The sequence below is a fragment of the Neopsephotus bourkii genome, unplaced genomic scaffold, assembly GCF_033783945.1.
Source record: "Neopsephotus bourkii isolate Nb327-2 ecotype Australia unplaced genomic scaffold, CSIRO-AGI_Nbou_v1 NB_1060, whole genome shotgun sequence".
Classification (NCBI taxonomy): domain Eukaryota; kingdom Metazoa; phylum Chordata; class Aves; order Psittaciformes; family Psittacidae; genus Neopsephotus; species Neopsephotus bourkii.
This window is the reverse complement of record NW_026901548.1, coordinates 1,616,293-1,642,073: the sequence shown is the minus strand read 5'-3', so window position 1 is coordinate 1,642,073 and position 25,781 is coordinate 1,616,293. Positions and strand designations below refer to the sequence as shown.

The 25,781-nt window shown below is 47.2% G+C and overlaps 2 protein-coding genes across 2 annotated transcripts in view; both read right to left on the bottom strand.

Annotated features, from left to right (window-relative positions):
- TCEA2 (transcription elongation factor A2) overlaps positions 1 to 729 on the bottom strand; it is a 63,634-nt gene extending 62,905 nt beyond the window's left edge. The window contains exon 1 of the mRNA XM_061361285.1: positions 726 to 729. The gene's annotated coding sequence lies outside the window, so the exon portion shown is untranslated. The remainder of the gene's footprint in view (positions 1 to 725) is intronic.
- Positions 74 to 23,904, bottom strand: PRPF6 (pre-mRNA processing factor 6). The gene is made up of 21 exons (XM_061361492.1): positions 23,804 to 23,904; positions 22,838 to 23,006; positions 21,918 to 22,036; positions 21,223 to 21,301; positions 20,143 to 20,319; positions 19,179 to 19,334; positions 18,449 to 18,543; positions 17,592 to 17,748; positions 17,221 to 17,383; positions 14,658 to 14,776; positions 13,762 to 13,980; positions 12,271 to 12,393; positions 11,375 to 11,496; positions 10,153 to 10,291; positions 9,036 to 9,155; positions 7,683 to 7,859; positions 6,737 to 6,870; positions 6,206 to 6,297; positions 4,102 to 4,216; positions 2,037 to 2,163; positions 74 to 1,343 (listed from the first exon to the last, which is right to left on the bottom strand). The coding sequence occupies exons 1-21, from the start codon at positions 23,872 to 23,874 to the stop codon at positions 1,191 to 1,193; spliced, it is 2,826 nt and encodes a 941-aa protein (XP_061217476.1). The 5' UTR covers positions 23,875 to 23,904; the 3' UTR covers positions 74 to 1,190.
- Between the last annotated feature and the right edge of the window lie 1,877 nt (positions 23,905 to 25,781).

Sequence of the window (25,781 nt, the reverse complement as noted above, 5' to 3'; positions counted from 1 at the left end):
GATAAGTTCCAAGGTTTCTGCTATCAGGCCCACTCTTCCCAGCCAAAAGACAAGACCACATCCACAGAGAACGTAAGGAAACAAAAACCCAAGCTGTATTTTATACGTTATCCAAACAAGGGGTTTTCTCCTCCAACTAAATACATAATGTAATGCAGACAGAGACCTGGACACTTCTGCTCTACCCTAACAGCTCAGACATTACAGCTTCTCATTCAACAATCACAAGAAGGTTTGGGGGGAGTCAAAATAATGCAGATCACAAGTGTAGGATGGAGCTGATAAAGGAAAGGGTCCCAAATACAAAGCTTTTCCTCTCCTGAATTGGCCCGTTTCCACCTGCACGTGAAGAGCCATCCCAAACATGCCAACTGACAGCAGTTGCTGCTGTAAAAGCACACAGACTGAATGACTTAAAGGCTGCTCCTTCAAAAGAGCCTTTGGGGATGGCTGGATTTTGCCTTACTCTAAAACACCCCTGTGCTTGCTGAAGCCAGGCACAAACAGGGCAGGTTGCACTATATACACTTAAAAACTGAGGAAAAGGGTCTAGAAATATGCTTTTGTATTTCACAAAACGCTCCCTCTGCTCAGGTTGGAGGAATGCTCCTGAGCTGGGCTGCAGCACAGAGACCAGGCTAAGCCAGGCTTGTGGCTACAGACTGAAACAGAGGGGCCAGCCCATCCCCTCGGCTGCTGGTCGCCCCCAGCAGAACTCCACTCATCTCCTTCAAGTCCATTCAGTGTATTCAAACAGCAACAACCCAGATCTGCTGATAAGGAACCAGCATCAGATGGGCCAAACACTAAAGAAACTGCACAGAGAGGGGCAGGAGGGGAGTGCATGCCAGGGAAGAAAGCAAAGAAACTGCTAAATCCATCCAAGCCCTAAGTAAAGCTTGTATTTACAGGGGATTCAGGCATTGAAATGAAGATGCCAACACAGCCTCCCAAGACCACTCGTCTCTCCTACGTGACACCAACAGCATTCAGATGTGCTGCAGAGCCCTATGACTGTGTTGTGTGAACCAAGAGCACTGGGAAGAGAAGGAAACAGCTTTTCTTTCTGGAAGAAAGCTCTTCTGTATCACCCATCCTCCAAAGTCTGTTCCACTGCGAGGGTGAATGCACCGAAAGCAGGTAAGCAGGCAAGTCCTACAGAGATGACTCCAGATGAAGGCAGGGGGACTCTAGAAGGTGTTTTTAAGCTTGGCTGCCACAAGCACGAGGATCTCCCCAATCTTCTTCTGCCAATTCTCTATGTCCTTGGAGACATCACACCAGAGCTCCCCATGGCGAGGCTCGGCGTTCTCACAGCGCTTCCTCACCTCTTCTTGCTGTTCCTATGAGGAGGAAAAGCAACAGTTTGCAACTCTCTCAATGCCTCCAGCATGGAGCCAAAACAATCCCCTCTCCAGTTCACTTTTCCCAAGCTTATGGTGGGTTTTTGCTTTGGTTTTTAAAGGTACGGAGCCCTCAGTGCAAACCCAGCAGCTCTGCCTTGTGAGCAAACTGACTTACAGGCTAAACTGCAGCAGAAACTTCCTCTGCATTCCCACCTGCACGAGAGCTGTGCAGTGAGAGGTCTCTCTGAAGTCAGGAGATAAAAACACTCCCATCATTTCAGCACTATCAGGCAGTAAAAACTGCCCTGAGAGATTAGAACAGACTGTTCCTGCGGCTGCGTTCACGTGCAACCTGCGCTTGACACTTGTGGAGAGACAGCACCAGCCATACAAACCCAGCATCACCATTACAGGAAGATCTATGAGAGAGCTTGCATTATACAGCAGGGGGATTGATTTCATCGATTTCTGCATGACCCAGCATGACTGTGGACAGCAAAGCAGCTTGAGAGACAGCTCAGTTAATGACAGAGCCTCTTAAATAACCACCACGCAGGCCTGTTCATGCTCAGTCATGACACCGCAGCCTCATCTGCGAGCCACACAGGCGGCAGAGAGCTCAGCACATCCAGCATGAGCCAGGGCTCCCTGCTGCCTTCCCAGCTCCCTGCTCCCAGCACACACACTCACCTCCGTGCCATGCTGGAGCTCAAACTTGTAGAAGAAAGCCCAGGCATCCCCGAGGTCAGAGTCGATCTTCACTGTTCGGTGGAACCATTCCCTGGCCTTGGTGATTTTACGCTCGCTCCAGAAGAGCCTGGGGGGAAAAGCGACCGTGGGTTAACCAACAGCCTATTTCCAAGGAACCCAAAGCACTCCAGCTGAAGAGCTCTCCAGATCTTGAGCTCTTTGCTCTCCCAAGAAGGAAACAGCAGATTTCACAGGCATCTGCTGACTGGCCTTCCCCTGGGAAGAGATAGGAGACGCCTGAAATGAGCATCCACTGTTTTCACTCTCCCCTAGTGAGGCATGTTAACCAAGAGAGACACTCCTGAGAGGGGAAGTATTGCTCTCCACGCTCAATCTTTGCTAACTCAATGGCTTAATTCTACTGGTCCAGGCTGGGAACAGGCTCACATGCCTCCACGATTTCCCCTCCTCCAACTTCTTCGTATTTCAAGTTGAATTTAGCATCTATTAAATAGCTCCTAAAAGCTGAACACTCCCTGCATGCTCCCAGTCACACATTCCCATCCATGAAGCACAGAGCAGACCTACCTCATCAGGGAAAGGTGAGCACTTCCATGCTCCCATCCCAGCCTGGCACCCAGCCCCAGTGCTGCAGTTTCATAAAGGTACTCATGAATTCTGGAAGTTCTTCCCAGTTATTATCCAGCTGAGTCAATAGTCTCTTGGGTTCACTCCTCTTTGCATTAAGAGTTCATTTGAGCTGGGAAGGCCTTTATCAAAGCAGACTGCCATCCCTCATAAAGAGCTTAGCCAGTCATAAAATTATACAGCTTATGTGATTGTTTCTAAGCCCTGTAATACTCTTGATTGTTCCATGTTAAATAAACTGTGATTTAACACAGCACGAACAATGACAGCAGAGGCTCAGCTCCTGCAAGCAGTGGCCATTTCCAGCAACCCACTTAACACAGCTGTTATTAGACACGATGGTATTACTGTACCTACATGCAAGCCGTGATGGGAGGTGGGAGCTGTTTGTGTTGGGATTAGCTGCTGAACTGTGAGAGGCTGCACCAGGAGGGGCCTGGAAGCTGTTTCCATAAGGCAAAGTTAACATTACTCTCCCTTGCTGCTAGAGCTGAACGAGTCTGCTGTCATGATCTGGCAGAACCCAGCCCTGCAGTCACTTGAATGTATCCTATGGTTTTCTTTGGCTTATAAAAAAGGGTTATGAAAGAATTGGGCAACTGTTTGGGCAAAATTCCTCCTGCATTAACCTCTCGTGGTGTTCACAAAGGAACAGAAGGAAGTTTGTTCCAGTCACGGCTGCTGCAAAGCTGTTCATCAGGTCAACAAGGATACAGAGTAAGTCAGTTCTAATAGGTTTTCATCACTGGAAGCCTCACAACTCAATCTAGACAAGAAGACAATCCCTTGTAAATTATCTTTCCATTCCAGAGAAGCAAACTACAGCAGGATGGTAGCCTGCATTCCAGGAAGGGCCACAGCTGAGGAAAACTGACATAGGAGAAATGCAGGAGAAGGGCAGACTACAACAGCTCGGGGTTAAAACAAACCTGACAGGATCTAGGATAGAGAGAAAACATGAAGAACACACTGTCAGCCACATAAAACCTGATAAATAATCAGGCAAAAGTGTCCCTAATTTATCAAAATACCTAAAATATACCCTAAAAAACTTACTGAAGTCCATCCAGGTCACCTGCAAGCACACTGAAATCCCTTTCAAGGGATGGAAAGCAGTGATTTTCAGAGTGCCATTACCCAGCACTGGAAAAGGGCTCTGTGTGAATGTATTGTTGTCTGTGCTGCAGCCCCAGCCCCAGCAGAACAGCTCAAGGGCAGGCTGACATCCCCTGCTTTGAATCAAGGGAGAGATCTGCACAGTTACTAGGAGACAGCTTGAGAGCCGTTACTTGCTTTGGGGCTTATTAGAGCTGCTGCAGCCAGAATCACAGGGCTGTACTCGAGTGCAGTGCTTCACCCTGGATGCAGCCGCACACAGAAAGGGGTATTTTTTACAACATCAAGGCCAGGAACTCACTTGGCCACAGCCAGCAGGACGTGTGGGTCGTGTTCACACTTCTTGAGAGCATCCACACTCTTGGTCTTGCGTTGCGGTCGCGCTTCAAGGAAAATTGCCTCTGACCACAGGATTCCTGAATGAAGTCAAGCAGGAAGATTGTTAGTTCCAACATTAACCCTCCCCATCCTGTCACAAGCAGCACCGCTGGGCCCCCCTTACCCCTCCACAATGGTTATCAATGCCCCAATCTCATCCCAGATGATTCTTTCTGCATGGATACTTCATCCAATGCTCTAAGGTTTGGCTGCTTCTGAAGGTCTCTGCACCACAACCCCCCTGCAGCTTCAGTGCTCCCTATGCTGGTGGGCACCAACTGAAAGCTCATGCCTCTCTGATGAGACACTGCAAGCAGTGGAACAGGGGAGAGCAAATCATCATTTCAAAAGTGAAAGAGATCCATCTGTCTGAAGGGGAAACTGCAGTGACAGAAGCAGTCCCAGGAGGTGCAAAGCACAATGTCTGGAGGCAGCTTTAAGGGTGCCAAAGAGCACCACGGTCTTATTGATGCTGGCTCTACATACACACGATGAAGGACAGAGTAGGTCCAGCAAAGCCAGGTTTAATCCCTACACCCTTCCACTGCCAATAGCAAGGAAGGAAACACGCTTGGAAGAGCATGAAATCTCCTCTTTGTGCTGTCAGCCAAGCACACCTGGGGATCACTTTGAAGCAAAGCCTGAGAGCGTCTGTCTGCCAGGACTCTGGGCTCTCACTTCCCATCAGCTGCACATGGGAATACGCACAAGCTTTGATGACTGCAGTGACACCGCAGCAGAGCTCTTCTTGCTCTTTATATACAGGGTCAAACCTCATTTTCCCAGGCCTGCTGAGGCCACAGTCATCATGAGACTTCAGTTTTACTCTTTGTGCAGCCTGCTCTGCATCAGCCACAAGCAACCAGGAATCAATTCAGCACTTGCTGGATGCAAGTCTCTGGTTTATACAACTGTAGGTGTCCAACGAGCTCGCTCCAGCTTTTATTCTGCTTTGTGGAGTTTAAAGATAGGGTTGGAAGTGATTATATTTCAACAAAAACTGAGATCCTGCTGCCCATTTCCATAGCAACAGGCAGATTCTATGAGAAAGCCTGTGGTGGCAAACCCTCATTAAGCATAAGGTCATACCCAAAACAAAGTGGGACTTTGGGTGCTGCTGCTTTGTTGACCCACTCACATGGTGAGCAGCTTGCAAGGGGTTTATCATGGCATAAAAGTCACTTAATTCCCAATGATTTCACTGGGACTTAAGCAGACACCTTTCAAAAGCCAGCCCGAAGGCAAACTGGAAAGCTTGTCCTGCACAAGACTGCTGCATTTTGCAGTTATGTGACGTCTTCTCTCCAAAAGATGTCAACATGTTTAAAGCATTAAAGTCTTCCCACAGTTCTGCCCAAAAATAGGGAAGTATTATGGAGTTTTTCCTCCCATCCCAAGAGGCAAATGTTTCCACTGCTAGTTAGAACCAACTGACTTTCATTCTATGACCTATTAGCCTCTTTTTAAATGAGTTCAAATCATCAAAACCCAGGACTAAACATTTATGATCCCTCTCATCATGACTGTGCCTGAAGTTTGTTACCAGCACAAGTTATTCAGCACAGAGTCAGGAGTGCAACCAGTGCAAACCAGCAACAGGAAGCATCCTATGGTCAGCTGTGCTCCAACAAGACAGGGAAAATCCCATTGTTTTCCACTGAACTTCCCAACTACAAACACTTGAGAATCTTTCTTCAGTTTTAGACCCTTGGCAGGCTTGTAGCAGCTTGAAAGACAAGCCACCCATGTCCAAAGATGCTTTCCCAGGAAACCTGGCACCACAGACCCAAAAATACACTGGATACTGCAGCAAAATGGAACAGCAGCCTGTGCCATCCCTGGTGTGAGACAGCACAGAGCAAGTGGGATTGTTCATGAAGACCATCAACATTTGCACAGGGATGACTGGCACCTCTCCAAAATGTATTATTTTGAGACCTGGCCAGAAAAGACACCTTGGAGAAAGATGTGTCTTTATCAGCTGGGCAAAAGAACCATGTTTAAGATAGAAATGAGATCCAGCTCACCTGAATTGGGGCATTCTTGCAGTGCCTTGGCCATCAGAGTGTTTGCAATGTTCTTCAGCCCAGCTCTGTACTCCAGTCGCACCGACTCCAACCTGGTAAGGAAGATGGTATTTATGAGAACACATTCACCATGTGGAAACAAACAGGGAGTCACTGGAAACTGCAAATATCAGCCCATAGTGTGAGTGTGTGTAGGTGACTGACATCTTCCCATTCCTCTCATCTAAAAATAAACCTGACCTTTACTCTATAACAGCCTAAACCAAAAGCAATCTGAAAAGGAACCAAAACAGAAGTGAAAGAGGCCTGAGTGTCCATGCTGTGTACACTAAAACCATCAGTAAAGAAATAATTAGTCCCCAGCTCCTTAGAGTAGCTCCATACTAGCCAGGATCACCAAACCATGCCTGGTATTCAGAACAAGCTGTTAGCCCAGGCTCAAATGGCTGAGATGATGTGAAACAGCTGGCCTGAAAAAGGCCATTTCTATTGCTCTGGAGCCCAAACTCAGTTCACCTCCACACAACTCACCAGAGATCTGGATTCTTTGGGTTCTTTAGGCGAGACTTTTCCAGGATAGCTCTTGCTCTGGTCAACTGCCCAACCTTCTCCTCCAGCCTGGACAGCAGAAGCCACAGGGGTATGGAGTGGGGGCACTTCTTCAGCTATTGGAAAAAACACAGCAATACATAGACATGAAAACCATCTTAGAACCCTTATACAAAATAACTTCCCTCCCTAAATCCTCCTGGAGAGCTTAGAAGAGACAAAATGGATTATGCTGCTCAAATTTCTCCATGTTAAGTCTTAGAGCACAGCAGTCCAGTTTCTCCCACATCCGAGTCAGGTCCATCAGCTGTGACTGAGCTATGTCAGCAGCAAGAGAAAGAATACACCTCCCTTAATAATACATCTACAATTTGAGCTCTGTCTGGAGATGGAGGGCTCATACATACTCAAACCACAGCAACAGAGGGGCTTTGAAGCCTGGGAAGTCATTAGGATATCGACACTGGCAGAAACCTGCTTCCCTCTGACTTCCAAGGCTGAGGACTTTCAGATGCACTCATACCCAGGGACACTGATTTCCATTTAAAAGAGGCAGGAGTGCTCTGTAAGCCACCTCCTTCTACAGTGTGTATCTAAGAGCTCATTAGGAGGCTTTTCTTTTAAGAGCTCTGCTTTTGGCCTTACAGGTCTCAGGGAATTATTGTGCAATGCTTTTTCTTCCTACCAGTGAGCAGTCAAACACACAGCAAACTCTTAAGCAAGAATGAATTCTGCACATGGATTTTAGGCAAGACAAATTCTTGCTGCTTATTCCAGGTCCCAATATTTTTGCTTTGTTATTGTTTTAAGCAATGACAGAGAGAACAGAAACCATCTTTGGTTAGGCTGAGACAGAGCCCTCTCCATTCTGATTCACAACAGACACCCCCAGAAGCACAAAGCAAACATGCACCACCACCCATCTTACCCCTTGATTATAAGCCTCCCGGGCTTTGTCCACCAGTTCTTTTTGTTCCTCAATTTGTCCTTTCATCATCCACAGTTTGGGGAAGTCCTCGTAGTGCTTCAGGGCTTCCTCACAAAGCTCCTGGGCTGCAGCAATGTTCCCCAGCACCCATTCTAACTTCACCGACTTCATGAAGACCTGGAAGCAACCAGAGCTGTTCATCACTGGCAGCCACTGAAACACCATCAGTCCCTCAAGGCAGTGGGTTCCCATTTTCATACACTCATTAATGTTATTCATTAGCTAATAAAAATGTTATTAACTAGCTAATAAATTATAGCGGGAACAGCTAACAATGAGAAAGGTCCAAATAGCCAAAGGAGTTGGGGCAGCGTGATCAACCTGTACCTCACCTATTAACACAGGGCTGACATTGGTACAATACTCATTCCACAAGCACAACTAACTGATGAATTTGAGCCTCCCTCAACAGCACAATCTGATCTCCTTACACCCAGGCTACCCAGACCACCTATTCTCACTCATGGCCTCAAGTTGCAGCCGTTGTCCTGCCCATTAAAAGCTGATACACATTTTTTTCTGCCCCCAAATGCCTTTCCTTTGGCTACACATGGAAGTTAAAGCTGTGGGAAACACACTATAGGCCGAAGGCTGTTCCACTACTCTTTGATCCCTGCTCTCCCTACTCCCAAACTCCCCCCACCATGACTTCACAAGAGAAGCATCAAGCCTTGAGACCAGAGCTCCAGTCCCAGCTGGAGAGAAGCTCCCTGGCTGACAAAGGATGAAGAGGGCAGTTTAAAAGATGTAGATGAAGCACAGACTGGGGAAGGGACAGAGACCAGACTAGTTCTGGACAAGTTAAAATGGGTCTGTATGAACAGCTAAAAACCAACAAGAGTTTATCATGCCAGAAGGAACTGCAGAGATAAATCCAAGAGTGTAACTTTAAACAAACACAACCACAGCTGTCTCTAGCACAGCAAGCACAAGCGAGTGTGCTGTGAAAGTATTTTCTCTCCCTTTTTTCCAAGGCATGCTTTTGGGCAGCAGGAACGTTACACAAACAGCTGTAAAGTGGGAATTTCCTGACTTTTGCCACTTGTGCTCAAAAAACAACAACTGAAAAGCCTTCACTTGATCCTGGCTTTTCTTTCCCATCAGGCCACGATTTGGTGTCGCAACCCACTGGAGAAGCGCAGCAGCAAAGCGGCCACATGCCTGCAAAAGGCAATGGCAAAGAGCCACCCGGTCAATCCCTGAGGCCACAGAACTGAAGGAACTCCTCCTTCCGTCTCAACTCCCCCGTGGCCAAGAGAGGTCTCAGCCTCTCCACCCTTCACACATCCTTACCCTTGCAGTGGGGGCACTGCTGCGAGCTTTGGCCAGCAGCCTCCTTGCTCTTTCATACTCATTGTTCTCCGACTCGAGCTTCACGGCAGCAAGCCAGATCTCCTCGCTGTTGGGGTTGGCCTGCAGGGACATCAAATGACAGACAAATGCAGGCAGTGAATCAACAGCAGATTTAATCCTTCGTTTGATCCAGATTAAAATTGAAATCAGAGCTCTGTCAATCCACAGTAGGGTGGGTTTTTTTCTGCTTCACAGTTCAAGCTCCTCCCAAATCTTCTTTGACCTTTGAAGTTCAGAGGAGTTCTCCAAACCAGATGCGCAGCACTAAGATATGTGCCAGCTTAGAAGCTGGATGCTTCTCCATTGTTGAAAAGCGTTAATGCTTCATCCTCTGAACTTCCAGTTTAAACACTGGAAACATCACAGGGTCTGCCACAATGAGACCCTCGTTTTATTATCCCTGAGCAAAACAATAATGAAGCTGGAATTCCCAACAGAGGTCTGTGAAAGCTGCTCTAATGAAAGTCATTTCAGTGGCAACCAAGGCAAGAAGCCTTCGGGATGGTAACAAAAAAGCACCAGGAACAAATTGAGGAAGTAAATATCTTTTACCTTCCAGCTCAGGAGTTGTCATTTGGGTTTGCTATCACTCAGCTTTTGAGCTTCATTCACAGTTGTAGAACTGTACTGCTCTGCCCATCTTTCTTTCTGCATCCAGTAGAGAATTCCCTGCATTTTGCTGTGGATTAATGGGCTTGGGCCAAGCCATAAGTAATGCAGTAACATCATTACTTAAAGTAGACCACTATCTTTCTTACTGAGTAGGCACATAACCCAAGACAAGGGGATTCTGATCCAATGGCTGGGGTTGATGGGAGCCATGGAAGTAGGGTTAGTGGTTTGTGAACTCAGAACATGATGTGGTACTGCTACAGGAGCAATAACACATCTTGCTGCTATTTTACAGGACAGCATTTTGCCATTCAAGACAATGAAAGACCAACAGAAGCCCGCATCATCTTGCAAGGCAGCAGGGATCAGGTGTTGACAGAAGAAGCCTGCTCTGTGTTCTTTACCAGTTGTACTTCACACCATTGCACAAGTATAAGAGACCCACCTGGAAAGCCAAGGCCAAAATGCTTCTGGCTGCTGGCACATCTCCTGCCAGCCACTTGGATTTGGCTCCCATGAGCCAGAGCACTTCTGCTTTGGGACAGTGAGCAACAGCCCTCTGCAAAAGAGCCTCCAAGGATTCTCTGAGACAAGAAAGAGTAAGTTAGGCTCCCTGGAACTATTCCCACCATTGCTCAGTGTTATAAATACAGTTGCAAAGTCCAACGTTGTAAACCTTGATAAGGGGTTTCATAACAGGGAAAGGGTGGGGTCTTTTTTCACAAGGGTTCTGAAATCAGCACTCCACAAACGGCTCATTGTTCGGCCACCTTTGTTTGAGAGCCTTCACACACACAGCTCCTGTGGCTTGCAGAGAGGAGCTCTTCTTAAACCTTAGAAACTGGGAGAGGAAGTTTTCCACTATTATCAGATGAAGCTGGCTTCATCTTACTGAAACTTGTTTTCTCCTCTAGAAACTCGACTTTTCAGGTAGCATAAGGGGCTTAAACTGGGAAACAATGGAACAATATCATAAGCAAAGACATACTTGTTCCAATAAAGGAAAAGAGGCTTCAGTGAGGCAGAGCTCAGCATCTGATCGAGCTGAAGATGGCCCTGCTCATTGCAGATGACCTCTGAAGGTCCCTTCCAACCTAAACTATTCTATGATTCTGTGATCTGCAGTCACTTCCACACTACAGCCTTGCTGGTTTTAATGATTCCATGTGTGTAAGTGGTCTTATCAATATCTTATAAATAAAGCAGATCTATTGCTTTATTTGCTTTATTCTAAACACTGGGCAGAAAGTTTCAGATGTGTAAAGCTTTATGAATAAACTCGAAAAGACTGAGCTGTGACAGTGTAACACCAACCTTAATTCAGACTGTAACAGACACTCACAGTGTGTTTGATCAGAAAATGCCAGAGATGCTCAGACAGCTTCAGCAACAAACTAGGTTATCTATGGCAATTAACCATATGCTGTAGTTTTAGGTGATTCACAGCTATTTTACCAAGAGATCCCTATTGCCCAAAGACCCTGTCATGACTTCATAAAACCCAAAGATGTTCCAACCACAACAACAGCAAAGAAGGCCAGACCTGCAAACTGAGCCAGGTGAACTGACTCGTGCAACGCAGCACTTCAGGGATCACCTTATAGCTTTTCCTCCTCCCCATCCTAAAGGATGACCCCCCCCACCCAAGGATGATGCAGCATCCAAACCTTGTGCCATGGTTCTTTTCGAAGTAGGCTGCTCGCAGCCACACGCTCTTCTTGCTGGGGAAGACTTGCAGGGCATAGGCATAAATTGCTCGGGCACACTCCAGGGCGTTGTGAGCCACACACTGAGGAGAAGCAGAACAGAGCTAAGTCAGCACAGGGCTGCACTGAAATCAAGTGCAAGGAGTTACACATGTGCAATTCAACACAACTCAGTAACTCAGGGTAACACCTGAATTGGGGTATTATACACAACAAAACAGTTACTATCAGCTTTATAAAAGGAAGAATTGAAGATAGAAGTGTCTCTCTATCAGGCCTTCCAGTGAACTCAGACACACAAGACAGCCTGAAAACATTACTAAGGCATTGGAAAAGCTCCCATGTTCACACTTCATTTTTACAGGCAAAAAACAAGTGCTACAGCATCTGCCCCTCACACGCAGTGAACTGGACATTCTTCATGCTGAAACAGGGTTTCCTTTTTAGTGCATGTTCAATCAAGAAAGCCTGGTGAAACTTTACCCACTCCCCTGGCCACCCTGAGATTAACTCTTGAGTTATAATGTTCAGGTATTGCAACTTAACTCCCAGTTCCTTTAACCAGACCTCAATCGCTGCCCATGTCTCACACACTCAAACCAACCCCACAATCCACACAAAAAGCAGCAATTTATCAAAATAGCAACCTTTTGCTCAGTATAAATTCAAGTCTGAAGAAAGCTCCACAATACAATAACCTCCTGAGAGTCAGAGTGGCCAAACACAGGCAGGTGTGTGGGAAACAGGCATTTTCATGGATAAAACATGTCATTTTCCAGGCTCCAGTTCAATTTCCCTTAACTAAAAACCAAACAAACCCCAAACCCAACATAAAGCAGCTTCACAGCTGGCCGTACACTGTCTGCATCTTCCATCCAGGTATGTTTCCGATCCTCCTCCTCAATCCCGATCCCAATGACAGCTCGCATGATTGCCTGGCACGTGGCCACGCTTCCAGCTTTATCGCATTCCTCAGCATCCTAGAAACAAGAGCAAAGCCCTGAGAGCTCAGCACAAGAAGGTAGATTCTGCAAGAGCAGCTCCTCGAGCACAGAGGCACAATGTGGGTCACTGCAACACTAAATATGGCTATTACTCAAACATGGGAGCCCATAACCACATGGAAAGCACTAAGTTGTACACAGAATCAGTCAGAAGATGGTTAAGAAACAGAGCACATCGCTGCAAAGGAGTGAGTGTGACAGTGTGTGACCTTTCCAGCCTCAACAGGCTCCTCTTACAGCTGCACTGAGCTGCTGAGCAGGGACCTGGCCAATAAAAATATACAAGTTGAGAAGGAAGAAGCCTAACATCAAAACTAGTGACCTTCTTTCAGCTCCGAGTTGATTCTTAAGGCTCAGTAAGGGCTAAGCAATAACTGAATTTAAACAAATACACTCTCATCCAGTGTGAAGTTAAAGGTGTAGAGGCTCTTTCACTAGACCATAGAGAGAAAAGCAGTTTTCTAACACACAAAGCTTTCAGAAAGCCAAGCTTGTCTTGCTTGGACTTGTTAAAAAGACCTCTGATCAGATTAGCAGAAGTGGAGCAGTGCTGACACTGAAAAGGAACTCGAGAAGGCAAGGATGCAGAGGCTGGGAGGGGGGGGTGTTGGGGGTGTTTAAACAGAAGTTGAAATTAACCTTTCATTGTTTTAGTGCTGTAAAGAAGGTTATAATTGGTTTAGATGTTAAATGAGCACCTTGGTTAACGTTAAATACTTTGTTCATTACCAATACTCTCTTAAAGAACATACCAGAAAGATTTTGCTGCCTACTACAAACCAATAAAGGACTAACAAAGTATTTCCTGCTGGCTGCATATGCGTTGTATCACAGAATCCCAGCCTGGTTTGCATTGGAAGGGACCTTAAAGCTCATTCAGTTCTAGCCCCCTGCCACGGGCAGGGACACCTTCCACTAGAGCAGCTTGCTCCAAGCCCCATCCAACCTGGCCTCGATTTGTATTGATTTCATACAACAGTATCTGACAAAGACTTGTTGGGCAAACAGATACCTTTTAAGGCAAGAGACATATTGAAAAACCACATAAATCCTTCACTGGAGGCTTAAAGCTTCTGTCCTACTTAAGGCAGCAGCTGCTTCAACTTGAAGCTGATTATCTTCCAAACCAGAAGCAAACCAGACATTCCTCAGCTCAACACACGCAGTGTTACCCCAGTGTATCACTTACTGCCTTGAACTTAGTCAGCTTTTTAGTCTCCCCTCTTGTATTTTCACAGGGATCTCCACTGATAAGCCTTGTGCAAAACCATCCTACAGTACCTAGCATCAGCAGCCTTCAAACCTGAGCGTTCATCTGGGTCTCTGACCAACACTGAGCAATACCTGTATCCACTGCTCCCTGTTGATCTCCACACCGTTAGCCCTGAGGGATGTGATGGCTCTGTCAATGATTTTCTCCACCATCTGGGTGTTTCCATTGGCTTCCTCCAGCTTGGCAGCAGTGATCCAGATGTGCCGATCCGTTGGAATATTCTCTCGGGCTTTGTTAAGGACTTTCCGTGCGTTCTCGTACGTCTCCAGCCTGGCCAGTGCAAGCCACAGCTGCAGAGCAACAGAAGATGGGTTTCAGATTAGAACAAGGAGATGACAATGCTGCTCTATGGCAGTGTCAGCCTGAAGAGGTAAGCAGCTTCAGGCTGCTTGCTGCTGGCTGGCAACTGTTCTCAAGCAGGCTGCAGAATATCAGTGGAGAACTAGTAGAAACAGAGTCTACTCCTGCCATGAAAGCTCAGTCCTATTCACCTGATGAATCATCTATGGACATGATCACAGAGATATCACCTCCATTAGCTGGGCTCTGTATTTTCTGTTCACATCACCTTTCAAACAGCTGAGTGTGACACTCTGCTTCAGGGCTTCTGAAATGAGCAACGTTGTTTTCGCCTCCCCAGGCTATGTCTATGCTTGTTTTCACAACTGGGGAGGCACTACCCATCAACAGGAACATGGCTAAGTGGCTACAGCAGGCACAGCAGTGCACTGGCATAATGAACCTAACAATTACACAGGAAAACGAAGCATGTAATGACCAGCAGACAATGAACTCTGGGTGGGGGGGGGAAGCACAGTCCACTGCTCATCACATCCCTCTCATTGTGGCACAAAGTGCGTGGTACAGAACTCATCATGCACTTCCCTGCCTCCTGTTTTCAAAGCTCTGCTGTCAACCTAAAGCCATGAGGAGGGGGTTGCCTTCTTTTACTTCTTTAAAGACTTACTTCAACACTCGTTGGACAGCACTCCACAGCCCGGCTCAGCATGATCCTGGCATCCTCAGGTTCCTCTAACTCCACGGCTGCTTTCCACAAACGCACTGAGTTTGGAACATGCTCAAGGGCTAGAGGGGCAAAACCATTCTGTTAATCATGACAAAGTAGTTCCCCAAAGAGGGCTGCATGTTTTAAAGATGATATATTGAAGGCTTTGCCCTATTACAGATGAAATTTCCTGAAAAAGGGAAGGGAGGGAACTGCACTTCCATTAGCTCTTGCTTCAACAATGAGAACTTCAAATCACAAAATAAAAAGCTAACTTCATTTTAATTGGAACCAGGCTTTGGAGAGCCAAAGGCTCTTCCCCTGTCTAAGCTGTAACTGCATCCTCTGCAGTAGGACACATTGCTGAACACAGCCTCCAGGCTCAACAAATGAGCTTATCTTAAAACTGGGTAGCCCTAATCGTTCTGGGTCTCCCTTTATAAAACAGAGCATCTTCCATACTAATAAGACAACCTTGCTCCTTAGATACTGGAACTGTTCCTTTGGCCTGTGGGCATCTCCTGACAGCTTAATGGATCCCAGATTAGCTTCCCAATGAATTACTGGCCTGCTGTGTAAAAATAAAATAGGAGGATGCCTAAAAGCTTAAAGGTATCAGTGACACTAACACCCTACGCCACTGGATCCCACGTGTTCTTTCAGCAATCCATATGGGCTCCACCTAATTAAGAGTCTTTGAGTCCTCCTTAATCTTCTCCAAGAGCAGCTGGTAGAAACTGCATTCCCTGCAGACTGTTCTACATGTGGTGTCTGAAACAGTCAGGTCTAAACAACTTTTCGCAGCCTGTTTCTTTACAACCTCGTATCTGAGAGATACACTAAGAAACTAAAGGGGTGTTTTAGCCTTTTGTCACCACAACTTACACCACAGCCTGCTGGTGTTAGCTGTGCTGCAGCATTAGTTCCATTGCTTCCAAGGTGATTGCACACGAGCATGCTACAGTGACAGAGGACTGAGCACATCCTTCCGCAGCACAACAGCAGGACCACAGAAACGGGTGGAAGAAGCATCTAAAACTACACTGAAACCAGCTTCCAGGCAAGGCTGTTCCTTTAAGCATTCCTGCAAAGGCCAAGGCACACTGCTGAGCCTCAGAGCACATCCCAGCTCTGCAGAAGCACACAGAGCATTTACCAGCACTGTGTGCTGGGGATTCGGGCATTAACTGTTTCCTCTCAGTCTGCAGTAGCAGATTTCCTGAGGAATTAAGTGAATCAGATGAGCCTGTAAGAGCTGAGAGCACCACTCAGCAGGACACAACATGTTTTCATGGAGCTGCCAATATCTGCACCTCGAGATGCATTTTAAACACTCAGCTTGATGGCTTTCCAGTCAGAAAGAGGCTTTGAAACTCCAGAGGTTCTGCTGGATGATAGGAATGGACACAGCCAACAAAACACATCATGAAAGATCCCATTCCAGTGCCATTACCTGGCATTCAGTCTATTTTATTTGAGGAGAAATAATGGGTTAAACTGCCACTGATCTTAAGGCTGCATATACAAACAGTTCCAAGCATCATATTCCTGCTGTTCCCTAAGTAGCAGAGGAGCACTGTGAAACTGTTCACACGGAGAAACTGGGAAGAAGCAATAAATCATGTTCCACTCCACTACCAGCTTTGTATTGGAGATGAAGCTGGTGGTTCCAAAAACTCTTTGCAAATACAATGTTTAAAGCAAACCTCAGTACCTAATGTGTCACTGCTTTCACAGAAGATGCTCTCCTACCCAAGCTGGTCTCAAATCTGTTTCTGCTCATGTAAGAGTGTTTTTCTGTTCAGTATCTACTATTGTTCTTGAGGAGGATGCACACTGTCACAGGGGTGACACCACAGCACTGCTTAGCCAGTGGAAATTAGAAAAGCTACTGAATGAATAGTTAGTATCTGAACCCCTACAACTTCAAACCCAGGAACCTGTAAGTGCCTTCATCCATATGCAGTAAGCAGTCATTTCACCAGAGATGCACAGTTAAGAACTATGAGGCAATTTGCTTGCTTTGAAGCCAAACCATTCAGTACTGCAGGGTGCTCCACAAGAATTAAGTATATTAGTTCCAGACCCTTTTCCCTGTCTAAATTAAAGTCAGAAGATAAAATTGACACAATCCAATAGCCATGAAGGTTCTAATCTCTACTGCTACAGTCCCAGTAACTTAAAGTAATCAAAGGATTAATACTATGAACCTGTGAGGAAGACCTGGGTTCAGGACAACACAACACACCACTGTTAAAAGGATCATTGTTTGGAACAGACTTGGATGAGGCTGGAATTGGTTTGGGGAAGTGAAATGTCATTTGCAATTGCTCAGTAACAGCAGCTTTTCACTGAAGGGTGTTTTACAGCTACTTCAACAACAATTTGACTCGACAGCAGCAAGCTCCACCAGTAAGACCCACATCATTAAACGCCCTGTTTTCCCCAGGGATGCAAAGAAAACCCCACAATACAAAGAGAGGGAGACTCAGGCTTTGCTCCCTGAGCCCGCAGAAGCTCTCACCTTTCCTCAGGACACGTTTCTTTGCCCGGATGTCTGTCTCCAGCTCTGCTGCCCTGATGTAGATTCGCACAGACTGCGGGAGGTGGCGGACAGCTTGAGCCACGACTGCCTTGGCTGTATCCCCAGGCTGAAGCCGAGCTGCTTCTAACCAAACATCTTCACTCTGCCAGGGGAAAAGAACAATCTTCCTTTACATCAAACCAAGAATCTGAACTTCGAGCTTCTGGTTAAACACGTGTTCTTTGAATACTGCAGAGTGAAGCTGTACCAGATCTAGCCTGACAGCAGCTCCACAGAGATGCTGCTGCTCTTAACCACAACCTTTTCCTGCTGCCCTGCAAGGATCAGCAGGGAAGCAAAGCAATTCTGACCTTAGGGCACATCTCTGTGCCTTTCATGATGAGATTGCGAGCCACTTGGAGCTTGCCAGTGACCTCCTCCAGTCGGGCTGATGCTATCCAGGCTGGAGGATGATGAGGATTGGTCTCTCGCACTGATTTCAGGAGCAAGCGGGCTTTTTTGATATCACTAAAGGAGGAGGAAAAACAGACAGGAAGATTTTCAGCACTGTAGCAAGTAATTCCCCTGAATCAGTGCTTCACAGCCGCACTCAGATGCACAGTAACCCTCATCTCAAACGTTTCTTTACTGGTGACACAGACTGCATGCTACCAAACAAGCTTACAAATACACATTAACACAGCCAGATCAACATGAAAACCAGTTAAGTATTTAAGCAAGATATGCAGGAATTACAGCTGGAAGCTGATGAGCACAAGCACTGACTGAAGTCAAGTGTTAGCATCAACATTTGCACCTATCACTTTGACTTTAATGGCAATTCTTTAGGAAACTGGTGGCAAACTTGAGGTTAAAAGGGTTTTCAGAGGTCATCAATGAAGCCTAAATTAGCAGCACAGGGATACAATTAAGCAGGTCCTTCCCCGGCTGGCAGACAGCCACAAGCTGCCATCACTCTGGGCATGTTAGTCCAGGGGTAGAATAAAAACAAGCCCCACAACTGATGCATCCAGGTCAGATGATAAATACCTCTGTGGACAGATTAAACCAGACCTCACATTGAAAGAATTCATCCTCAGAAACCCACCTGGCATCTGGTACAAATTAAATGCCAGTTGAGAGCCACCAGCCCAGACAGATTTCCATTTCTATGCAGGATCACCGCCATCACTAAGAGGATAAATCAGTTAATCCTTCCTAAACTTACTTGATATCTCCTCCATGGGTGGGAATCATAGAATTCAAGTCTGTCAAATATCCTTTCGGGTCCACTACAGTTTGGCCACTCACAGAGTCTGACACCTGGGAAGGGCAAATCAGAGCTACTGAAGTGACCATTCACAGCCCCTGTAGCATGCAATAAACACTGGAAAAGACCCTGCAGCTGTACAGGAAACCTGGATATTCACTCTTACCAAAACCAAGGGAAGCATAAAGCCTTGCTGATGAGCTTTTTCCACTTGTAAAATACACAACTTTAATGATTTGAATTTAATACCACTGAAAACAAACAGCGTGGCTTTCAGTCACCAACAGGTCTTGCAGTTCTGCCAGCTAAAGCCTGTCTTTTTAGCTGAAGCCAGATTTAGATGGGAAAAATCAATGAAAAAGAACAGAACTCAACAACAAATTAAGAACAGTATTTTTCATCCCTGTGCAGGATAGAAGACATGTTTCCCTTGGTGTAACTTGGTGCAACCAAGTGCTGTTCACCTGAAGTCCATCTCCGGTACGATAGGGCTCTCCCTTAATGACCAAGACTTCCAGAGACAAACTTAATTCCCAGGAAATTCTATTAGAGGTAATGGGATTAGGGATAGAGAAGTACAAAATTATATCACAGCTGAGGTGTTTCTTCTAACACCCAACAGAATTAAAGACACTTCTAAACCCAGGTCTTACACAGCAGGACACATCCTGCCCTGCCACATCCTTACCTGGCTTAGCCTCATATCCATCAAGGTGTTCCTGGCTTGGCCAATCTTCCTCATATCCAATTCACCTGTGCCAGGTGTCATTAAGCCTGGTGTCATTCCTCCTGGGTAGGGAGTGTTCAAGCCCCCTGGATATGGAGTATTCAATCCACCAAATTGCTAAAAACAAGAGGGGGAGAAACACATTCCTCAGCTCTCTTCTGAGGTTTCACAAGTAACTCGGGCTGTTCCAGGGGGGCCAAAACCCCAAAGGTCCCTCTCAAACAGTGGCTTCCCTGAACCACAGAGCATCTCTCATACAGGTTTTGCAAATCTGGAGGCAATGACTCAAGTTTAGCCAAGTCAGTGACATAAGTAACAGGAAAGTGAAAACTTAAGAGCATAAGCATCCAAAAGTAGCACATTTCAATAGGAGTTTCTACAAAGAAGTCCCAGGGACATCTAGTACCAGTTCAGGGCCAGTCAGCTTCTCCTGAAACTCTATCACCACAGCAGGCTGTGGCCATGTAGCAACAAGACAAATTGCTTAATTTTCAGTTGACCTTAATGCAAATAGTTTTTAACACAATTGCTCCAGTGTTGGGCAAACCATGAGCTGAAATTACACTCTATTTTCTGTTCCATTTTTGCAAAATTAACAGAAATGGACACTGGTTATGCTCAAAACAACTCATTATCAGCATTCTACAGACCAAGAAATGGAAAAGAAACACTTTCTTCCACTTTAACCACAACAACAAGGCTCTCTCTGCCTATCTTCAAGTCTTCACTGGCAATGGGTGTGCATTGAAAGACCCCAGCAAGCACAGGAGTTGAACATCCAGCAATCCCTCTGCCAGACTCACACCAAGTGTTTTGGTCAAGTATCTTTCCCCCCCCAAAACCCACTCATAAATGCACAGTTCAACCCTCACCTCTGATTATAAAGCACAGATCCCACCTTCACCAGGTTTGCTTTTGTACTCACTGTTTGGCGTGGGTCCACAGAAGTGTGATTCTCCCCTGACTGCAAATGCTTTGCAAAGAAGCTGTCAGGTACAGGAGTCAGCTTCTCATAGCGAGGATTCCTCTGGCGCTTGTTCCTGGCATCACCAACTTCTGGGATACTCAGCCACTCTTCCTCTGTGACCTCTGCCAGCTTCCGCTGTTCAAAGAGGAGTTGGCATCGTTATTTACTGTAGAATTTGTTCAATTGCTCTACTTCCTTAAGGGATTATTCTTTCCTTAAACTTTGACTTAAGCATCAAAAGGTCAGATTTTTCCCTAATCCAATGTACAAAAGATGTAGATGCATTTCATTAGGATTTGGGTTTAGTCTGGACTGAGATTCCAAATCGATCTTCTTGTTAAATTCAGTGCTGCAAGGATTCAGGTTAATCTCAGCACCTGCAGCACTGAGTGGTTTCTTACTAATCATTAGCCAACAGCTTAAACAATACATTTTATTTAACAGAGTAAGTCAGGAGCTCCTGATTAACTACTACTCCAATGCCAACACATTATCAATCCCTCAAAGGCAGAAGTGAGGCACCTGCTCCAGAACTGATGTGAAGCCACAATAAAGCCAAACCAAAAGCCTGGTATCAGGATTTGCATGAATTTCACTCCCTTGTACAGCCACAAATAAAGTGCTCCACAGGCAGAATCCCAGTGTTCTCCCAGATCCCTCCAAAGCAGCTTTAAACACCCACTTCCACCAGCTGAAGTGCCACTCTGAATGCTGCTGTCAGCACAGACAATATGGCTTTAGCAGTGCAGATTGCATCCCTGCTTGGGTTTAAATCAGCACTAATTTAAGTGGCTGTAACTGCAGCTGGCTGAAAATCACACTGCTTGAGAGAGCTCCAGGCCAGGAAGAGGTTCTGCACCACCAGCTGCCAGCTTCAAATCCATTTACTTTCCTTTTCCAAGAGAAAATAACTAATCTGGCAAATAAGGAACTACTTGTTTGCTAACATACAAAATCTGAGCAAGGAAATGCAGAACCATATCCACCTCTCATACATCACAAAGATAAAAGTCACACTTGAGATGTTTTTCTCCTTACTTTCAAGTCTGAGAACTGCTGCTGAATTTTGGGTCGTTCCATCCGGTATTTCTCTATTTCCTCTTTCTCTCGTTGTTCCCTGAGGAAAAGGAATACTGAGGTTATGCTCCAAGGAACAACCAGCAAGTCTTTAAACCAAGTGTTGCTCTTATAGAAAAACATGTCTGATCAGAACCAAGGCATTAGAAAGAGCATTTTGTCCAAGTTTAGATTATCAACATTATGGCAGAGATGTTTCACCAAATAATATGATAGTGTAAAACCAGGCATCTCCAACCAAGAGAACTTCAGCCTTTAACCTCCTCTTACCTATAGACCAGGTAGTGAGCTTAACAAGTTCAGTAACACTCACCAGTTTACAAGACACCTGCATTACATGACGCTTCTAACCATGTCCAGAGTGATGTGCAGTATGGAATGTAACAAAACCAGTTACTCAGCATCTCCCTCCAGCATCTTAATAAACTTAAGTATGGTGAAGCAATTCAACCACATCAACTCTCAGAGCAAGTTATGCAAAATACCCATCAGTTCTAGAACTTGGAGCCACAGGGTCAAATGTTCAGTATTAGAATAAAGCCTCTGTGTATACCTCAAAACAGACTCAGCAGACAAAGGCAGAAAATGGAAAGAGGCAAAGTCTAAATCACAAACTAAACAGAAACACTCTGTGCCAGTGCTGTGATTCATCCTACCTTCGTTCTTTCCTGCGTTCATCCATCCTCTTATCCAGAGCTGCATAAATAGCATCTGCTTCCTCATCATCTTTCTCATAGGGACCACTTGAGAAAAGGCTCCCAGCGTACCCATTGAACTATGGATTTGGGAAGAGAGAAAGGAAAGGAAGAGGAGAAAAAAAAAGCAGTATCTTCAGTTTAAAGCTTCTGTTATGCTCCTGCTAGAGGCAACAGTCACCCAGCACAAGGAAAATGCAGCAGAAGGCTATTTCTAACAACATGGCATCAGACTGACACATCCCTACAGAAAAGCACTTGCTTCTCCCACCCCCGGTGGTTCTTCTCCCACATTTCAGAAGCAAAACTGCTTCCAAATTGCTTCTTCCAGAATGGCTCTATTAATCAATAACTGAGATCCCAGTATAGAAAGGCCATTTTCTTCCATTAGCCACTTTTGGTTTTAAACTACTGAAAGCAAACCAAAGGAACATCATAACATCTAACTGACCAAAGGGGGATTTAAACACAAGAGCCTACACAGGCCACATAAAGACAAATACACATCAAAGGATAAAAGCTGAGATTTCTTTTGTGGAGAATTAAAACATACATCCCCCAAAGTACTAACTAATTACTTATGTTAGTACTTAACTAATTTACATTAGTACTTAAGTTCCAGATCTACTCCCAAGAGTCTCAGTGCTCGGTACACATAATTAAACCACAATATGCAGACCAACATCACACCTCAAATCTGCACTATGCCATTATGTATAACAATAACAATAATTATTAAAATAAATGGGAAAAAAGGAAGTACTGCTAGAAAAAAGCAGGGAATCCTGCTCTTGAAACCTCAGGTTTCACAGGAAGAGAGCAGGGAGTTAAGGGACTCCTCCTCAGGGAAAAGCATCTCCAGATGATGACAATCTCCTCACCTCATCGTAATTGGTGTCATTCAAATCCTCATCATCATCATCAGCTGTTTGGTTCTTCTTCATCTGATCCCCCACAGTCCTCTTCCCGGGCGGTGCATGGCGGTCGTCCACGGGGTCATTGGCATCACGGGCAGGGCCGATATCGGAGCGGGTGGTGAAACCTGTGGCTCTGTGTTGGGGAAGCAGTGGCAGCTCTTTAGCACACACAACCCCCGAGACACACAGCCAGGCTGGCAGCGTTATTACTTGTAGCACACAGGAAGAATCTCATTCTTCTTCAAGAATGGCATCATCCAGTCCCTGTCTCCCTGTCCTTTTATAGGGAGCAGTTTAGCTGCAAAGGCACTGCAATCACCCAGCTCACTGCTTTATCATCCATGGAGGATCTCTGCTCTGGAGCCAGGCTAAGAGAGCCAGAGAAGAGAAGGCTCCTTAAGGGGAGACCTTAGAGCAAGCTCCAGTGCCTAAAGGTGCTGCAGGAAACCTGGAGAGGGCCTTGGGACAGGGGATGTAGGGACAAAACAACGGGAATGAATGGCTTTAACCTGCCACTTCCCAGGGCACAGACAACAAAGCCACCCCTAGATAAAGGCACAATAAAGCAGCAGAGGCCAAACAGGGCTTGTACCCAGCAAAAAGCACGTCCCTCCCACACCCCGAGCCCTGACTCAGCACAACCCACCCTGATATACCGACTTTTGAGACGACCCTATGCATACACACAGCTTCAGAGCCGGGGGGCGGGGACACGGACACCGCTTAAAGCACCCCCGAACCCACCCCCGGTACCGGGCTCGCCTTCGGACACAAACCCGCCCAGCCGTAGCAATGACACCGGGAAAGCCTCCGGCTGCACCGAGGGCACGGGATGGGGAAGAGGGAAGGCCCGAGGAGTCCTGAGGGGGAACCGCGGCGGGGCAGGCCCAGGCCGGGCCCTGGGGGGGGTAACCGGAGAGTGGTGCTCACCCGCGGCCCAGCCCCGGCACGTAGCCCAGGGGAGCGGGCATGCCCAGGAACGGCTTCTTCTTCTTGTTCATGGTGCCGGTGGAACCAGGACCGGGATCGGAACCGGGACCGAGACTGAGACCAGGGGAGCGGCGGCGGCGGCGGCGGAAGCTGCGGCGAGAGCAGGCGGGGTTAACCGATGCAGAGCGTCACTTCCGCTCCTGAAGGAGCTGAGGGAGCAGCGCGCCCCCTGGCGCCGCGGAGGTCCGAAGCGGGTTGGTGGTGGTGGTGGTGGGTGACCCGCACACGCGTGTGCGCGCACACCGCACGTGCGCAGCTGTGTGCGCGTACACGCGTGTTGCACACATGGGCATCGATCCCTCCACGTGTGACACACGCGGCTCCCGTGCACATGCGTGTGTGATCCCCCGACCACTTCCCTTGGTGCATGTACGCAGCGCTCAACCATGCAGACACACGTGTTGCACACATGGACAGGCCCCCGTGGTGTTGGGGGTCACCACAAAGGGGATGAGGATGATGGTGGGGATGATGGGAATGATGATAGGCTTGCGATGTGTGAGCCCCCATTCACCCCATCACACCGGGATTCATTATCTGCTGCCCATAAAGCCTCCAGGTGAGCCTGCACCAAAGGGTCCCTGTCCCTCAGGAGGGGATCAGAGAGCACAAGGGGAATGAGAGGGGTGTGAAGAGCCCCAGTGATGGTTTGAGGGCTGTCCCCATCCTGCTGCCCCTCGCAGCCCTGCCGCCAGCCCTGCCAGGTTCCTGAGCAGAAACCAGCTGCAGGAAGACAAAATAGCCCCATTTTGCATGCGAATGGCAGCCCCGCCGCTTCCCATCCGGCTATTTTTGGGTTCTGCTGCAGGGAGGAACAAAAAACAGAAAGAAAGAAACAATAAATAAAATCAGTTTTGCCAAAAAAGCCGCGTGTGGAGGGGGAGGGAGGCGGCAGCATCGCAAGGGCAAAGCCTATGGGAGCATCCCCTGCCAGGGAGGGATGTGGGACCCCACTGCCCCATAGGGAAGCAAATGCTTCCCATTGCAGGAGATCCGGCATCACCAGCATTGCAAGGCTCCTCCATGCAACCATGGAGCTTGGGATCATTTCCCCATCATGGAAGGATCTGACCCTGGGAGAAGGGACCATCAGCTCTTGTGGGGTTTACGATGGGGGTAATAAAAGCTATTGCAGGTTGGGTGTCCTGGAAAGACCCAGAGTGATTTTCTGCTGCATCCGTGCTGCAGCACATCCCATGTCATGGAGCACTGGGTGAAACAGGCCAAGGGGAATGGCTTGAACCTGCCCGAGGGGAAACTGAGATGAGACATTAGGGAGAAGTCCTTCACAATGACGGTGCTGAGGCACAGGGTGCCCAGAGAAGCTGTGGCTGCCCCATCCCTGGCAGTGCTGGAGGCCAGGCTGGATGGGGGCTCCCCGGGCTCGGTTCCTGCGGGAGGCAGCAGGGATGCTGGGCACGGCGGCTCGGACACGCGCGTAATCGCTCACAAAGGCTTGGAAGTGAAAAACAAGCCCTTAGAGGGGAGCGTGAGGACGGGCTGGGCTCTGGGTCCATCCCGAAGGCAAGCAAGGAGCCGTGGCCAGGGCTGCTGTGACCCCCTTGCTCACACAATGCTCCCTCTGTGTCCCTAAGGGGAGCGGAGGCAGCTTCTCCCGGGACAACGGGAAAACAAACCCCAAGGATCTCCCGAGGCTGGAAATGCATGGGTTTGAGCACCACACAGAATAACAGGAATGCATCCAGGGGCAGGATCAATGTCAGGGCTCCTTCCCAAGCCCCATTTCCTGGTGCTTGCCTGCAAACCTCATAGAATCATGGAATGGTTTGGGTTGAAGGGACCTTAAAGCTCCTCCAGCTCCAACCCCTGCCCCGGGCAGGGACCCCTTCCACTGGAGCAGCTTGCTCCAAGCCCCTGTGTCCAACCTGGCCTTGAGCACTGCCAGGGGATGACACCC

What these genes read in the sequence shown, in the direction of transcription:
- PRPF6 (XM_061361492.1), bottom strand. Translation starts at nt 23,874, where the DNA reads ATGAACAAGAAGAAGAAGCCGTTCCTGGGCATGCCCGCTCCCCTGGGC. An exon ending in TGGATATGAGGCTAAGCCAG is followed by an intron (nt 18,544 to 19,178) that starts GTAAGGATGTGG and finishes TGCCCTTCCCAG; the next exon opens with GTGTCAGACTCTGTGAGTGG. An exon ending in GCACAGAGATGTGCCCTAAG is followed by an intron (nt 17,384 to 17,591) that starts GTCAGAATTGCT and finishes TTCCCCTGGCAG; the next exon opens with AGTGAAGATGTTTGGTTAGA.